General features: G+C 36.8%; 1 protein-coding gene across 1 annotated transcript; it reads right to left on the reverse strand.

The window, feature by feature from the left end:
* Window positions 1–316: 316 nt before the first annotated feature.
* LOC149828173 (uncharacterized) lies at window positions 317–11240 on the reverse strand. The gene is made up of 2 exons (XM_090017428.1): window positions 10459–11240; window positions 317–803 (listed from the first exon to the last, which is right to left on the reverse strand). The coding sequence occupies exons 1-2, from the start codon at window positions 10905–10907 to the stop codon at window positions 590–592; spliced, it is 663 nt and encodes a 220-aa protein (XP_089873554.1). The 5' UTR covers window positions 10908–11240; the 3' UTR covers window positions 317–589.
* Between the last annotated feature and the right edge of the window lie 2336 nt (window positions 11241–13576).

A 13576-nucleotide genomic window follows, 5' to 3' on the forward strand; every position in this document is an offset into this window, starting at 1 on the left:
TTTAAAATACAAAAATACAAATTTGGTTTTTAAATATATAAAAATAAAAAATATCATGATATTTAAAAAAAAAATTATGGATAATATCACAATATTTTCAAAATATAGTGACACTGGTTAAAATCCTTGGGTAGCTCCTCTCACCTGTCAGGGAGCCTACTGCTTCAGCCTATGTATTGGCTATTGTTGCTATCTTTGTTTGTTTCGTATAATGTTATTCACATTCCCATGTAGCTAATCTATACAGCAAGTATTTCATGAAGTGGAGTCCACATATCAAATAAGATTCCATGGCCGACAGGTACCAACCTACAGATGTGGGCTTGCAGCTTGTAGTAATATCACCAGAAAGAAGGATTTATATTACACCAACGCTTTGATTTGGATTACATGATACAACATAAACAAGACCAAGAGAAGGAATGTTGTGATACAGAAAGAACACCTCCCGTACTAATTTGTTTTTTTTGCTTTCCTTGTTTTCTTAAATACTTTTTCATTTAAAATAACATGGTGGGGACTAAATACAAATGAATGAAAGATGTTCTGATACTGTAAATAGAGTAATTCGAGAACAATGGGATTGGAGTCAAGAAGGGACATTGAAGTGGAAAAGCCAGGAAATAACAAAGGCAAAGACCATGCAGGCCAGCAGGAAGTTGAGGAAGCGATGGCCATGCCAGAAGCTCCTTGTCTCTTGAGGAGGTGCAGGAGCAGTGCTTGATTCATTCCATTGCTCCATGAATTCTGCATTGTCCACCCCAACAATGTTGCGGGCAGTTGAGCCACATATCTCACAAGTCCTGAAGAGAAAAAGGATGTTGACGCATCATTGTACGATGAAAAAAGTTCTCTAAAACCATGACCAAGTTAACCTCAACAGTATCTCAAAGATTCCCAACGAGAACTTGCAATAGAAGAGAGTGTGCGATACAACAGTTCTTAGACCATCATAATAATGCTCATGTCATACAATCATGTCTCAGCTTAACTTAAAGACGTGAACTAAGAATTGTAATCAAAAGAATTTTTTATCTTGTTCAATTCAATTCACCAATTTTATGTTCAGTGTACGTAACAAATTGTTTTCTCAGCATAATGGTTTAGAATTAATTCACCAATTTTCTGCTGTTTGTGCTCTATTTGAGGTGTTAACACTGAAGAAAATGAACGTGTCCTACTGACCATTTGAAGATATCAAGTTTTTGATAATGTAACCAGTCACAAGCTATGTCAACCAGAATTTGACAAAGCTGAAATGGTGAAAAGGTGCTGAACATAACAGAATAAAGTTGCAAGTCCAAAATAAACTGGCATTAGGACCCAAGCTGACAGTGTCAAACTGTACTGTTCACGTTCTCGTGTTTGTAAGAAATTTAGGAATTCCATTTGAAGGTTGACCAGTAGTCCAACAGAAACATGCCAATATCATGTGCATTTAGCTGGTAAATAAATTCGTTCAGTTATATATATATATATATATATATATATATATATATATATATATATATAGTCTATTCATGGACTACCATCTTTTTGGCAGACCTCTTCAATATTAATATCAGAAAGCAGATTGTGTTTTCACTTATGGATGCCACAGCAAGAACAATTCATCATGCAAACGAACATGTTGAAGAGAACTTCTCTGGGAATCAGCACAAATCATGATCCTTATTAAAGCCATCTATATGGCTTATTTATGAGTCTACACTCTTCATGTTCCACCCACACAACAAAATAAATGAAAAGAGAGCTACCAGCGGCAAGCTCCTGCAAGAGTTGAGCAGCAAGCTGATGAAGCCAAATTGAGCAGAACCACACCAAGCAGGCCCAACATTCGTAATATCCTAGTATGCATGACAGATGGGAACATTGTGCACGTGCAAGTAAAGACTAAAGACATCCCTGCACGGTTTTCTTCATTATGTGGAGGCAGGAACAAACTAATTTTGAAGCATGACCATTTGAATGACATGAATGATCCTGTTTGTTCACCCATTCCCTATGCATTTTACAGTTTCCTAGTAGAGCTTGCCTGTTTTGAAGCTATCTTAAAGCATCTGTTCTTAGACAAGACAAGAAACAAGGACCGATATTGAAAGTATTTGAAAATCACCACTTGAATGGCGCATTCAAGTCTGTGTGAAGCTCTTGCTCTAGCATAGGATGCAGCAACTTAAAACCTATGACAAGAAACTTCCATAAAATATTAGGAAGGGGGCAATATCCAGTTCCATGAAGTGTCAGCTTGAATGCTATATAGATGTAAGCTCTGATTATCTCGGGCCAGATCAAGCATGATACTTATAAGAGTGAAAGCATATGGCCTGCTGGAGTTTCCAGGTTTGGCAGATGTAATAATATGTAATTGATCAACCAGAAAATGCATCTGTCAAAAGTATCTTGACACAGTTTCATAAATCATTTAACTATTGTTGTTTTTGCTTTTATCATTGATACGGTTCATGTTATTTGTTTAGTTGAAAAAGATGGGATCTCGCAAGGAGCTCTTGGTCAACTACTAACAATTCATCTACCATATATTCTATCCATAACGGAAACAATTATTCATCATCTTCTTCTTCTTCTTAAAATTTATTCTATGAAGAGATATAATAGAACGTTAAAATACATTTGTAGCATGGCTTTGCCTCTCAAATGTTGAGAGCAATCTTGATAACACTGGTTGAGAGGCATGCAGAAAAAAGATACTCTTTGACAGTGGTGGAGCAGCTAAGGTCCAGATTAAAGTTTCAAACCATTGCTTTTTATTTACTTGCTTGAGTGGAAAAAGACAGGAAAATGGAAGGAGACACTCTGCTTCGAGATTATCTGAAGCTCAGATGCATTTTCTTTTGAGCCTCCATCAAACTAAAACCAGAGCTATTGATTTGGTTGAATTAGGTTTTTACATTGACGTTTGTGTAAATCAACCATTACTTTTCACGTATGGATACACCATCTTATCCACGAAATTGGATAAGCAGGGATAAATGAATCATGAAGAAGTTATAAACCTCATCCCATTTTGTGGATAAGTAGGTGCATCCAAGCATTCTCTCTGATAAAGACATCATACCTTCTACATGAGTGCATTAAATGCCTCACATATTTGCAAGCTGTTGCTGGATTCAAGCACCTATGCCTTGCCAATACACAAATGGTAAATGCAACCCTGAAGGAATTTATCTAAATAAAAAAACACCAGATCTCTAGAAACTGATCAAAATCTTTATATAATATGGGAAAATATTTCCTACTAACAAAGGTATGGAACTAATGAGCTAGAAATCATAGGTGCAAGTTGAATCGACTCAATCTAACCACACAGATGTGTTCATCATGGTTTGTTTGCTAAGGATCAAGCCTTGAATCATAGTTTTCTTAAATATTGGCTACTAATGAAGGTAAGGAACTGATGAGTAGAAATAACTCTTAAAAAAATTTCCATTTTTTTGTAGATCAAATGTCACAGATCTACATGGTTTGTTTGGTAGGAAACTTGTTTTGAATCATGTGATTATAACAAGTCAAGTAATTAGGTTTTTAAGGGGTTCCAAAAATCAACGACCCACAATGTGCCAAAATTTCATAACTCAAAAGATCACATTTTTTACATCAGAAAAGCATGATCCAAGGCTTGATCCTTAGCAAACAAACCACGCTGAACACTGAAATGAAATGAATATCTTCAAAACACGAACTAAGATCCGTAAGAAAGAGTGTCTTAAAAGGACACTTAAGCATAACCCTTAAAAAGGTATAAAAGGAAACAAAAATAAAATAAAATATATTCTTTATTGAAGCTGGAGAACCTAATGCTTAAGAAACATTGGAATACTTTTACAAGAGGGGCTGCACCCCTATATATACAAGTTTGAAAAAGGAAAGAAGAGGAGAGCTCTCCTTGTAGCCGTTGAAATGGTCCAATAGTTAGAAATGTAACTGTTGGACCATTCCAACAGTTACCTTTCTAGTTAAGTTCCAAGTGGAACTTAACTAGATAAGGTTAGTCTAGTTCTATTAGAACTAGACACTAAAAAACACAAAAATAAATACAGAAAAATAAAATAAAATTACAGATAAATAAATATATATATATAATAATAATATTTATATTATTATTATATCTATATGTTTTACATTTTAACACTCCACCTCAAACTTACGGTACAATGAGCGAAAGTTTGTCTAAGAGAAAGTGAAAACGAGGAGCAGCGAGAGGCTTTGTAAAGAAATCTACTAACTGATATTCTGAAGTAACATATGACAGATCAATTGTCCCATGTAGATATTCCTCTCTGACGTAATGACACTCCATTTCGATGTGTTTGGTGCGTTCGTGGAATGTTCTGTTATTTGCAATGTAGATCGCACTTTTGTTATCACAACACATTTGTGAAACTTTTGTTGCTTCAGCTCTCATGTCATCAAGCAGACGTCGGAACCAAACTACTTATATGGTCGTGGTTGTCATGGCTCTATATTCAGCTTCGGTGGATGATAGAGAGACCTTCTGCTGCTTTTTTCACCTCCACGAGATTAATGATTCACCTAAGAAGACACAAAAACCAGTGGTTGAGTGTCTGTTATTGGGATCACCTCCCCAATCAGCATCAGTATATGCAATTAAATCAAAAGAGGAGGAGGAATACAAGAAAAGTCCCCGTGAAAAAGAGGACTGAATGTATCTGATAATACGCATGACTGCTCCCATATGAACATAGGTGAGAGCGTGTTGAAACTGACTTGCTGTGTGAACAACATGTGCTATGTCTGGTCTGGTAATGGATAGATGGGAAAGTGCCCCGACAAGCTGTCTGTAAGAAGTAGGATCTGCAAGAAGTTCTCCATCATCAACCTTCATTTTAACATTGACAACTTCTAGAGTGTCTACTTTCTTGTCATCAGTAATACTAGACCTGGAAACAATGTCAAAAGCAAATTTAGTTTGGGACAATAAGTATCCTCTAGGGGAATATGCAACTTCAATGCCTAAAAAATATCTCAATAAGCCTAAATCAGTCATTTCAAAATGAGATTTAAGAAGTGTATTGATCGTTTCAACTCCCTGTTTATCGCTTCCGGTGATGATCATATCATCCACATAGAGAAGAAGCACAATGATTCTTGCATCAAAATTCTTAATAAACAAAGCAGTGTTAGTTAAACAAAATTGAAACCCAATATCAATCATAACACGACTAAACCTATCATACCAAGCTTTTGGTGCTTGTTTAAGTCCATAAAAGGCTTTTTCTAGCGAAGGACTTTACCCTTAGGAATATTGAGACCTGAAGGGGGTTTCATGTATACTTCTTCAACTAGCTTTTCATTTAGAAATGCATTTTTGACATCCATTTGGAAGATGAACAATTTCTTGATGGAGGCTAAGGCAATTAAGGTTCTGACAGTTGTCATACGAGCTACAGGGGCAAAGGTTTCTTCATAATCAATGTCATATTCTTGGGCATACCCTTTGGCTACTAATCGAGCTTTATATCTTTCAAAAGTGTCATCACTCTTGGTTTTAATTTTATAAACCCAACGACATCCTATAGTTTTCTTGCCTGGAGGAAGATCTTGAATATTCCATGTAGAAGCTTTTTCGAGTGTATCTAATTCAGCTTTCATGGCTTCTATCCATTTGACATCATTTTTTGTTTGAAGATATGTAGATGGTTCTTCATATGAGTGAATTAATGCAATGACGACCCTATACGTAGATGAGAATGACTCGTATGACACAAACTTTTCTGGAGGCCTCGAGACTTGGGATGACCCTCTAGTTGGAATGTCAGAATATCTTTCAAGTGCACATGGAAGATTAGACTCTTGTCGCCTGGAATATTGTATACTAGTGTCTCTATGAGCTTCTTCATTGTCAAGATTATGATCAAGATCAATAATTCTTTGATCATTATCAAAGTTATAGTCAAGATCATATTCATCAGATTTTGATGTCAGATCTAACAAAAAAGAGTACTCAATGACTTCCTTTGGTTTTTAAAAATCAAAGAAGCTCTCCTTTTCGAGAAATAAAACATTTCTAGACACATATAATCTATTATTTTTAAAGTCAAAACACCTATAACCTTTTTTATTTTTAGCATACCCTAAAAAGGCACAGGGAATCGCACGAGGAGAAAGTTTATCATTTTTGTCGGTAAATATAAAACACTTGCATCCAAATATTCTCAGTCTAGAGTAATCTGGAGAAACGTTCATAAGTTTTTCAATGGGAGTTATATTTTGCAAAGAAGAGGATGGCATTCTATTAATCAGATAGGTGGCAGTTAAGGCAGCTTCTGCCCAAAATTCTTTCGGGACTTGATTTGTTATTAATAAAGTCCTAATAGTTTCCATAATATGGTGATGTTTACGTTCTGCCAGCCCATTTTGTTGAGGTGTGTATGAACATGACCTTTGATGTGTGATGCCATGTAAATTAAGATAATTTTTAAAATTTGTGGATAAAAATTCTCCCCCTGAATCTGTGCGAAAAATAGTAATATCATTTTGAAACTTGTTTTTAACCATATTATGAAATGTTTGAAAGTATGAAAATACTTCAGACTTATGTTTAAGAAAGTAAATCCACGTATGTCGGGAAAAATCATCGACAAAAATAACGTAATAAGCAAGTCCTCCTTTAGAAATTACTGGTGCAGGACCCCAAACATCCGAGTGTACTAATTCAAGTGGTCTTGAAGAGATAAAAGTTTTAATCTGAAATGGTAATCTTTTCATTTTGCCAAGAATACAATCTTTACAATCAAATGATTCAGAGTTACAAAATTTCCCTAGATTTGGAAAATGTTGGATTTTGGCTATATATGGATGACCAAGTCTTTTATGCTAGAGTTCCAACTCAATTTTCTGAATGTTATAGCAAAAGGCATTCTTCGGCATTTTCAAAAAATTCATGTAATAGAGTCCTCCTTCTCTATGGCTTTCCCCAATCAACTTTCGTGACTGACGATCCTGAACCCAACAACCATGAGAAGAAAAGGAAATATTACATCCATAATCAAATATTTGAGATACAGATAAAAGATTTAAATTTAATTTGGGAATATATCTAACTTCTGGGATAGAAAATTTTTTAGTTTTATGATTTTTTTCAAAATTTCCTATTCCTTCTATTTTAAGAGAAGTTCCATCAGCTGTAAAAACTTTTGACATACTTGTTTTATTTTTAACACATTCAGATAGACTTTGATTATTTGAAGTCATATGGAAAGAAACACCAGAGCCAAGGAAAGTTACCTGGATAGGAAAAAGATGAGGCAGCTGCGCCAGTTGAAGCTTCAGATGAAGAGGAGGCTCCTTTGATGAGAGGTTGGAGAATCTTCATTAGTTGAGCCATGAAAACTGGTGCATCCTGATCTTTGGGCTCCGATCCAGCAATCACAGCTCTTTTCTCTCTCAACTCCTTAAGCTTGGGACATTATGGCCCGTAGTGTCCAGGTTCATGACAATGATGGCAAATAACATTTTTCTTGTCATATTCACCACTTTGTCTGTTAAAATGAGGAGGTCTATAAGATCGTACATGATTCCCCGATCTAGATACAGCTAGCACAGAATCATCTTCAGTCTTTGGAATATTCTTCTTGATTCTGTTTTCTTCCATAGTTATTTCCTCTATAGTATCGACAATAGAGAGAACTTTTCCCCGACGAAGAAGGGCTGACTTAGTCGACTCGAATTCTGGTTCTAGACCATTTACAAATTGATGAAAGTGCTCCATGTCAAGTTGCTTTTGCCGGAGCTCAATGTCCTCGGGACAATGCCATTTTGGCTCTAAAATAACCAATTCACCCCAAAGTTTCGATAGTTCATTATAATATTCACGTATAGTTTTATCACCTTGGGTCATTGATCTCACTCTTTCTTGAAGATTGCACACATGTGCAATATCTTTTAGGGAATACATATTCTTGAGATATTCCCATGCCTTATCGGCAAGCTCAAATTTGGCGAGACTAGAGCATTTCTTTATGTCAACACTACTAATTAGCCATGACATAATTTTAGCATGCGCTATTTGCCATTCCTTCCAACTTTTTTCAAAGTTGGCTAAGGCTTTGCTTTTCTCCTCTTCGGTTAAGAGAATTTCTTTATCACCTTCCATTTTGGTGAGGACAAGTTTAGGTTCCGAATCGAAACCATCTACTATGCCCCATAATCCTTTTTCCCATATGTGGTGCTTCATTATTGAAGCCCACATTACATAATTTGTGTCGTTTAGCTTCATAGGTATGATGGTGATTTTATCTTGATCATCCATCTTTTACAAAGGTGATAAAAGGAGAAAGAAAAAAAAATAAAGAGGAAGAGAGGGTAAAAGAGAACAAACACAAGATTTTGATGCAACGAGCCTGCCTCTTTTCTCCTTCCTTTAAAGGGAGCTTCAAAGAACCCAACCAAGGTGATAAAACACCTTTGTAAGCTTGGCACGGAAAACGAGGCAAGAAATTCTCACGATGTAGAATGAACCTTGCTCTGATACCATGAAATGAAATGAAGATCTTCAAAACACGAACTAAGATCCGTAAGAAAGAGTGTCTTAAAAGGACACTTAAGCATAACCCTTAAAAGGGTATAAAAGGAAACAAAAAAAGAATAAAATATATTCTTTATTGAAGCTGGAGAACCTAACGCTTAAGAAGCATTGGAATACTTTTATAAGAGGGGCTGCACCCCTATATATACAAGTTTGAAAAAGGGAAGAAGAGGAGAGCTTTAAGAGCTCTCCTTGTAGCCGTTAGAATGGTCCAATAGTTAGAAATGTAACCGTTGGACCATTCCAACAATTACCTTTCTAGTTAAGTTCCAAGTGGAACTTAACTAGATAAGGTTACTCTAGTTCTATTAGAACTAGACACTAAAAAACACAAAAATAAATACAGAAAAATAAAATAAAATTACAGAAAAATATAGATATACTAATAATATTTATATTATTATATCTATATGTTTTACATTTTAACAAACACATCTGTGGTTAGATTGAGTCGATACAACTTGCACCTATGATTTCTAGCTCATTAGTTCCTTACCTTCGTTAGTAGCAAATAGTTACCCATATATATATATATATATATATATATATATATATATATATATATATATATATATATATATATAGAGAGAGAGAGAGAGAGAGAGAGAGAGAGAGAGAGAGAGAGAGAAAACATTTTAGGGTCCACTATACTTTCAAGTTTCAACAGTAAATGGGCAATCATGTGGCTTCTGCATATATTGCATTTAACATTTTTTCCAACTGCATAACTCGAGTTTGCAATAATACAAGAAAAAAAAAGGTTTTTCCCTGCCAATGGAATATAGAGTTTCACCTGAATCTAGATTACCAGAAAACCTTCAGATCTGTCAAAACACACTATTGTCAATGCAATTGACTTTGCAATAAACTGCAAACTAGATGGAAGCATGGGATGTTTGTAATGGCACTGTCTAGAGCCCAAGAGAGTTCCACACAAAGTGATTTGCATTTTAAAGGTGGCCTGCTCTACTTGCGGAGCAACCAGTTAACACAAGGATAGAGAGCTTCTGCACATTCCAGATTCCAAATTTTCCATTCCCAGAAAGACTAAACATTGGATTCTCTATATATTCTTGATTTACCCAATAACTTACTGAAAACAACCTAGGTTTCACTTCCAGAACTCCACTAATTTACACCTGGGTTCTCAATCCAATTTTTCCATAAGCATAAATATCCAACTCAAAATACATATACACACAAGAAAACCATACACATGGTAAGGAAAAGAAAGAGAAAACAAAATGAAACGCAGTACAAATGGGCCAAAAAGAACTTCAATGTTCCCCTATAAAACTCCAAAGAGAAAGACAGAGACAAATAAAGGGAGAAATAATATAAGATGGGCACCAAGCAACAATACAGATTGCAAACTGCATTAGAAAAATGATTCCATGATTCCCCATTTCAACAATAAGAAATAAGAAACAATTGAGTCAGTCAAACGCAGATATCTTCCAAATTTGATGCCAATAGTGGAAAAAGAAAAGTATAAAGCTGAAAACTCCCGGTAAAACACTATGACGGCAGAGCCACCACCACCAACAAGTCATCATCTCACAGACCAACCTTTGATGACAAAAGGCACTCATAATTTCCATAACTTTCATAAGCTTGAGAACAAATTGAAGTAAGCAAAAAGAAAAAACACAAACACTACCCAACCCAAAAGAAGGCAACCAAAGGAAAAAAGAAAAGAAAAAAAAGAAAAAGAAGGAAAAGGAATACCAACACAAAGAAACAAACAAAATCTTATAATGAGAAAAAAATCAGACATTACAAACCATTCTGAGAAACAAATAAAAAACAAGAATCATTTTTTTTGGTAAAAATGGAGTCTTGGAAGAAATTCACAAAACAGATAATAAGAAAAAAACAGAAAGACTTACTTGTTCCCTTTGATTTTGAACCAGGTTTCTGCACATTGCTTGTGGGCAGCAGCAAGATCATTCTTACAAGAACATCCAAGCTCAATGGGCACCCCAGACTCTTGATTCCCACTCTCTAAACTAAGGTGACAAATCCTACAATCTCTCTCTATCTTTGCCAAATGAACCTTTATCTCATGACTCACACCATCCTCTCTCCCGTTTCCCATATACACATCTGAGCACTCGGAAACAGATTTCCTCTGTGGATCCAACACAACAACACCCGTCTCAAGATCAGAGACATCAGAGTACCTATACGCTTCATCTTGAGAATCACCATTAGACTCAAGGGGATTCAAGGAAGAGTGCAATGAACGGAAACCAAGGCTGTCCCCGCTTCTATCACCAACAGAATGAATCCCTTCTTCCAAATCCTCCTCAGGTTTCTCCTCAGCCATTGCCCACATTCAGAATGGAAAGAGAAACCCCCACAAAGGGAAGCTTCAAATATGGTAGGTTTTCAGGAGAGGAAAAGATGTCCAGTTTTGCTAGTTCTAATGAAAATGATCAGATGGGTATTTAAAAATTGGGTAGGAGGTGATCTCCTGTGGACCCAACAGAAAGCAAAAGTTGGTGATACCAATATGTCAGTGTAGCAGAGATTGCACAGTGAGAGAACACATTTTGCAATGAAAAAACGTATATGTGGTGCTGTTGGTGTTGAAAAATAAAGCAGAAAACTGTAGAAGTGTCCCGGCAGAGCCGTTTCCTTCCTTCCCCAGAGACTATATATATAGAGGGGTCTAAAATTGGTAATTTGGTATGAAATGTTGTTTCCACCCTTCCGTTCTTGTGTCAGATACGCATCCGTGATTTCGTTTTTATGTTTCTTATCTTGAAAAGTACTCGAGAAAGAGTCAAGTTAGAATTCCAATTTCCAAATAAGAAAATACTAATCGCACCCATGTTATACACACAGACACATACACACACACACTCTCTCTCTCAAATCTCTATCACGTGTAAAATCTACGTGACCATACAAAACGAAATCACCAGGCCACGAGAAATTCGATTTTTGTTTATTCAAAAGTTAATCTCAACTAACTTTACTAATTGTGAATGACACTCATTGTCTGTAACTTTATGCTCCCACTAGGTAGGGCTGGGAACAAGCATGTTTGCCTTGTAAAGGAGCTCGTTCAAACTCGTAAAATAGGCTTGACAAGCTGAATATGAATAATAGATACTCAGCTATGGTCGACTTGTAAAAGCTTGTTGAGTATTAATAATATATATATTTTTAATTCTATTCCTTTTAACTATAAAACGATGTATTTTTCTATAAACAAACCAGCTCGAATTCTTCTCGTTTAACTTGGACTCATTATGAGCTTGAACTCGATCCATTTGGTTCGGCAGAAAAACCAGTTCAAGATTGGTTCATTCATCTTGTTTACCATCCCTACCACTAGTAGGGGTGGCAATTTGTGACACTACCCGCCAACCCGCCTCTTAGGCGGGTTCGGGTTGGGCTTAAGCCAACCCGTTTAATAAACGGGTCGACCCGCGTAACCCGTTTATTAAACAAGTTGGGTTCGGGTTGGGGGTATGCCAACCTGCCAACCCGGCTGACCCGTTTAATAAACGGGTTAGGCGGGTGGCAAAATTGTTTGAATAACTTTCGGGAGGGCTTCCGCCATTTTCCTTTTGGTTCCCTAAAAAAAAACCCCTTCTATATTCTTCCTTTTCCTTTTCGAAGTCCGAGATCAGGTATGAAGGCCTCGTCTCCTCCATCAAACACCCTCGAGTCCAACATCGGCTTGCAGAACAGTGGGGAAGGAATCTCTCTCTCTCTCTCTTTCTCTCTCTCTCTCTCTCTCTGTGTGTGTGTTCCTGAATCAGAACTCAATGCCCCAAAACCTCAGCTGAGTCACTCTATCTCTCTCTGTCTCCCGATCCTCGTCCTCTTCCCCCTCTCGTTGGGCTCCCCTTCGTTGGGACCCCTCCTCATGCCAGCGGAGACCAACCCGACCCCCTGCTCCCATTTTCCTCCCTTGACGTATCACCAGGATCCCTTCGCTCCCTTCGCAAGAGGCCCTACCTGATGCCGAGAATCCCCTCCCGACTCCCAAATCCTTCTCAGCCCGCCAACTCGACCCGCCAACCTGCCTACCTGCCAACCCGATCCGTCAACCCGCCAACCTGAAAACCCGTTTACCCGACCCAACCCATTTATTAAATGGGTTGGCGGGTCGTGTCGGGTTACCCGTTTATTAAACGGGTCGGGTTCGTGTTTGCCACAGCTGACCCGTTTAATAAACGGGTCGGGTTGAGGTATGCTGACACGCCAACCCGCCAACCCGACCCGATTGCCACCCCTAACCACTAGGATTGTTGCCCTAGCAATCTATTGCCACTCTTAATACACTTTGATGACAATTATAATGTTTATCAGTTCTTTTTGAGATAAAAATGTACTGACACTTGACATGCATGAACTGTTCATTGATGGTCATCGAAGGGAAATTCAATATTAAATCATCATATTAGCTTTCCTTAACTTTTTCTTTTCTATATTTTTACCGGTTTACAGGTTTTGGTTGAAGGACCAAATCCATACTGTAGAGGAACAAGAGATGGATAGTGGTAGGGTGACTAATCAGAACAATGATGCACAGTCAATTAACCATCTCTCCCTCTCACTGCAATGTGATTGCACAAATGAATGTGCTGCTCCATTTCCATGAATGACACGTCTCTGTGGGTTTCTGATGCAGGAGTGGAGCATTGCTGACTGGGTTCAGGATCCCTTTGGATCCATTTGATTTAATTAAATGGTTAGCCTAGGATTAGATTTCATATCCATATTAGAATTAGGGTTTTGTGTTTTGTCTATATAAACATTTTTTTAGGGAGAGATTTGAGTTGGATTCAAGATTTGTTAATTTTAAATTTATTTGGTTTATTTTCAGTTTAAGTTCATTCTCTTTCAAATTTTAGTTATTTTTCTTGTAATTTCTGTTATATTTTATGATTTTTTAAATAATTCATAGTTTTAGATTTTCTTGGTAAATCGGGCTTTCTATTTACATTTGTTTCACAAAATTTGACTGGTTGTTGGGATGAATTGGGC

Source organism: Nuphar pumila, chromosome 9 (genome assembly GCF_984573655.1).
Source record: "Nuphar pumila chromosome 9, dmNupPumi1.hap1.1, whole genome shotgun sequence".
Taxonomy (NCBI): Eukaryota; Viridiplantae; Streptophyta; class Magnoliopsida; order Nymphaeales; family Nymphaeaceae; genus Nuphar; species Nuphar pumila.

Coding starts and splice junctions, on each gene's coding strand:
- LOC149828173 (XM_090017428.1), bottom strand. CDS start 10,907: ATGTGGGCAATGGCTGAGGAGAAACCTGAGGAGGATTTGGAAGAAGGG. Junction 804..10,458: donor TTCAAAATCAAAGGGAACAA/GTAAGTCTTTCT, acceptor TTTTCTCTTCAG/GACTTGTGAGATATGTGGCT.